The sequence below is a fragment of the Toxorhynchites rutilus genome, chromosome 2 (genome assembly GCF_029784135.1).
Source record: "Toxorhynchites rutilus septentrionalis strain SRP chromosome 2, ASM2978413v1, whole genome shotgun sequence".
NCBI classification, from domain to species: Eukaryota; Metazoa; Arthropoda; class Insecta; order Diptera; family Culicidae; genus Toxorhynchites; species Toxorhynchites rutilus.
This window is the reverse complement of record NC_073745.1, coordinates 23,333,732-23,337,683: the sequence shown is the minus strand read 5'-3', so window position 1 is coordinate 23,337,683 and position 3,952 is coordinate 23,333,732. Positions and strand designations below refer to the sequence as shown.

At 40.0% G+C, this 3,952-nt stretch overlaps 1 protein-coding gene across 1 annotated transcript; it reads left to right on the top strand.

Moving 5' to 3' along the window:
- Nucleotides 1-375: 375 nt before the first annotated feature.
- Nucleotides 376-2,827, top strand: LOC129768136 (uncharacterized). Its single transcript, XM_055769576.1, has 2 exons — nucleotides 376-644; nucleotides 812-2,827. The coding sequence occupies exon 2, from the start codon at nucleotides 823-825 to the stop codon at nucleotides 2,377-2,379; it is 1,557 nt and encodes a 518-aa protein (XP_055625551.1). The 5' UTR covers nucleotides 376-644; nucleotides 812-822; the 3' UTR covers nucleotides 2,380-2,827.
- Nucleotides 2,828-3,952: the final 1,125 nt, after the last annotated feature.

The following is a 3,952-nucleotide window of genomic DNA, read 5'->3' as shown; positions in this document are numbered from 1 at the left end:
TGAATTTTATGACGAAAAATAAATTTTGGGCGGGACGAAGTTTGCCGGGTATGCCAGTAAGTAATAAATAATTATGGATTTATAGTTGATTTTTCACAAAAACAGTTCAATGGTCCAGATTCTTACCCTTAACCTTTCTTTACTCGCGCATATAGTCTGACAGACCGAGAATCTATTAAGTTGCTGAATTAAATTACTATTAAAACTGAATGAAGTTGAAAAAAATGAAGAAATATTTTCTGGGGTTTTTTATACCTTTTCCTTCAAATATATATCAATAGCGCCTAGAAATACACAATCGCAACATTACAGAGACACGCACAGTTTATGAGTACGATTTTCGATGTTGCGCGAGTTGTTATTAAGGTACACTGGGGCAAGTGGAATTTGGGGGTAAGTGGATCAAATATAAAGTAAACAAATAACAAAAAATATTTTGCTTTGTTTCCACACAACATCTGCCAAACAATCAATAAACATCTACTAAACGTACTTTTTAGTCGTTGTGAACCACCAGACGCAACCAAATATTGCTTTGTTTACAATCGCATTTCTGCAGCTGCGATCAGAGTCGATTACGCTGTCAGTAAAATTACATTTTCGACGATCGGCAGTTCGGAAAACTGGTTACATTTCACTACTAGGTAATTGAAAAATGCTTATTTTTGTGTTTACCGATACAAAATGTGAAAGATTGTCTTTTTACTATAAAAATCGGCCTGTTTCCACTTGCCCCACATGTTTTTGTAATTGGGTTAAGTGGAATACGTGAAAGTAAACATTGCTTATTGAATGTTTTTAATCTTTACAGCCACCGGAAGAATGGTTCGCAAATACATTCGCAAGCGTTCTCCTGCTAAATACAGTGGACAGGACTTGACAGATGCGATGGATGATGTAAAAAACGGCAAGATGAAGATAAAAGCGGCAGCAAAGCACTTCCGAATCCCATATGCAACACTCTTCAAGCGAGTGAAAGGTCTGAGAGGCATTAAAAGTATAACGGGAGGCCGACCCACTGCTTTGCCGTTGAAGGTTGAAACACAGATCGCCGACTGTATCAAGAAAATGGATAAGTGGGGCTTTGGACTATCCAAAGAGGAGACAATTTTGGCAATAGCAGAGTACGTAAAAGTTAACAAGCTTCAAACACCGTTTGTAAGCGGTGTTCCGGGAGACGATTTTTTCCGGAATTTTAAGCGCCGGCATCATCTATCGCAAAAAAAGCCCCAAGCCGTTGAGGTCGCACGGAAACGAGGAGCTGATCCTTTCGTGATGACCGAATACTTCAAGCTCCTAAAACAGGTGACCACGAACGTTCCTCCAGAGCAGATATATAACATCGATGAGACTAGCTTCTGCCTCGATCCGAGTCGGGTTAAGACTGTGGGAGAAACTGGAAGAGCTGCTCATCGTGTCACGGGCGGTTCAGGAAAAGAAAATTTTACTGTATTGATGGGAGGAAATGCGGCTGGTGACAAATTACCACCACTTATTATTTTCAAAGGATCCAACGTATGGAACAGCTGGATGGCTAGTAAATGTGATGAATTTCCTGGAATAGTTTATGCTGCAACCAAAAACGGCTGGATGGAGACGGATGTTTTCGCCAACTACTTCGAACGGTCCTTTCTGAGCGCTACCGCTGAGGGACAATTGGTCCTACTTTACGATGGCCATGTATCACATGTTTCTCTTGCTCTCATCCAAAAAGCAATCGAGAATAATGTTGTGATACTCAAACTTCCGCCCCACACAAGTCATCTCTTGCAGCCTATGGACCTGGCGGTGTTTAAACCATTGAAGCAAGACTATGACAAGTGCGTTATCCAGTGGCAACGGAATCACTATGGGACGAAGCTGTCTAAATCAGCTTTTTCAAACATTATCTCCAAAGTTTGGAGATCATTTGATTCACAAATAATTAAAAATGGGTTCCGCAAGGCCGGCGTATACCCGTTTTCCGATAAGGTGATTCCGGAAGACAAATACGAACCGAGAGCATGGGCACGTTTCATCGCATCACAGCAAGCAGCTCAAACGTTAGATGACAACACTGTTGAGATCGTCGAAGGATCGAAGAAGGCGCTTCCAAGAGTAACAAACACCAGAGATGCAGCTTCAGCAACTTGTAATTGCATTGCTTCCTCAACAGGGAATGACCAAATGGAAAATGATAATCCACAAAATAATTCTTTTGAAGCGATTCTCCTTGACCATGTGAAACAGATTCCTGTTTCCAAAGCGCAGAGAAAAAAAGTTTGTCCTGGGGCAGAAGTTATAACATCGACTGATGCCGTTGTGAAGCTGGAAACGATCAAATCGGTTAAAGAGGCGACACAGAAAGCAAAGCGTAAGAGAGCTTCGAAGAAATCATAACTGTGGTTAGCGATGTACCTGCTATTTTTATCTATTGACCTGATTTTGAAGACTTGCGAAGCAATAACGATATTTATTGCATTTTTTTTTTATTTCCTTAAATGCATTGATTAATTAATTTTGTATTATCAAAGAATAAAAGAAAGTGAATACAGTTTGTTTTATTCATTCCCAAACACCTTTTTAACAGAGTTTAACTTGTTGTAAACATAAAATTCCAGGTTTCCACTAACCCCCGTATCAAGGGGTAAGTGGACTTTGGGGACTTGGAGATTATTTTTGGCCAAACTTAAAATCTAGTTGAGGAATTCATTTTTCGGTTCCATATATTAATAGCTAATCGGCTACAGTAGTGATGTGTATAATTCGTTTTGAAAAATAATCAAAAACAGGAAAAATAGGACACTTTATTTTTGAAATAATGGTTTTTGGGGTTCCACTTGCCCCAGTGTACCTTACCTTTTTTTTATATATATAAATCGTTTATTTTTACAGGCTCAGTTACATTAGTTTAAAGGAGCCGAATTCTTAAATATATGTTTTAAAACTATACATAAATAATTTTCCTAACACTATGGTTAGTAAGGTGGAAAACCGTAAGGTGGCCTCACTGAACGGATAGCTTCGACAGAGCTAAGACTATCCATTACAATGTAATAGTGTTCAACAGGTCGTGAGGCGACGCTGTCCAGCGCCCAGTATATCGCTGCCAATTCAGCAATATACACTGAGCAAGGATTCTGAAGACTGTGGGAGGTGCTAAAAATTTCGTTGAACACTCCAAATCCTGTGGACTCATTCATAGAGGACCCATCAGTAAAGTACATATTATCACAATTGATACCCCCATACTTTGAATCGAAGATCGTTGGTGCGATCCTCGATCGTTGATAATCTGAATATCCATGGATATCTTGCTTCATGGACAGATCAAAATGCACAGAGGAATTGATGTAGTCAGGGAAACAAACACGGTTGGGAATATACGATGAAGGATCAACCTGCATGGAGATGAATTCATGATATGAACTCATGAATCCGGAGTGAAAATTTAGCTCGATCAGCTGCTCAAAATTTCCGATCACCAATGGGTTCATAACCTTACACCGGATGAAGAACCGAAGAGATAATAATTTGAAGCGATCTTTTAGTGGGAGTAAGCCTGCCAAAACCTCGAGACTCATGGTATGCGTTGAGGGCATACATCCCAACGCAATACGGAGACAAAGATACTGAATTCGTTCGAGTTTAATGAGGTGTGTTTTGGCAGCTGATTGAAAACAGAAACTGCCATACTCCATCACTGAGAGAATAGTTGTTCGATACAACATTATAAGATCTTCGGGATGGGCTCCCCACCAGGTGCCGGTAATTGTACGGAGAAAGTTTATTCTTTGTTGACATTTTTTACTGAGATACCTAATATGGGCCCCCCAAGTACATTTGGAGTCGAACCAGACCCCAAGATACTTGAATGACATAGCATGAGTGATCGGTTTACCCAAAAGTTGAAGCTTTGGTTATGCTTCCTTATGCTTCCTAGAAAAAACCACCATCTCTGTTTTCTCCGTGG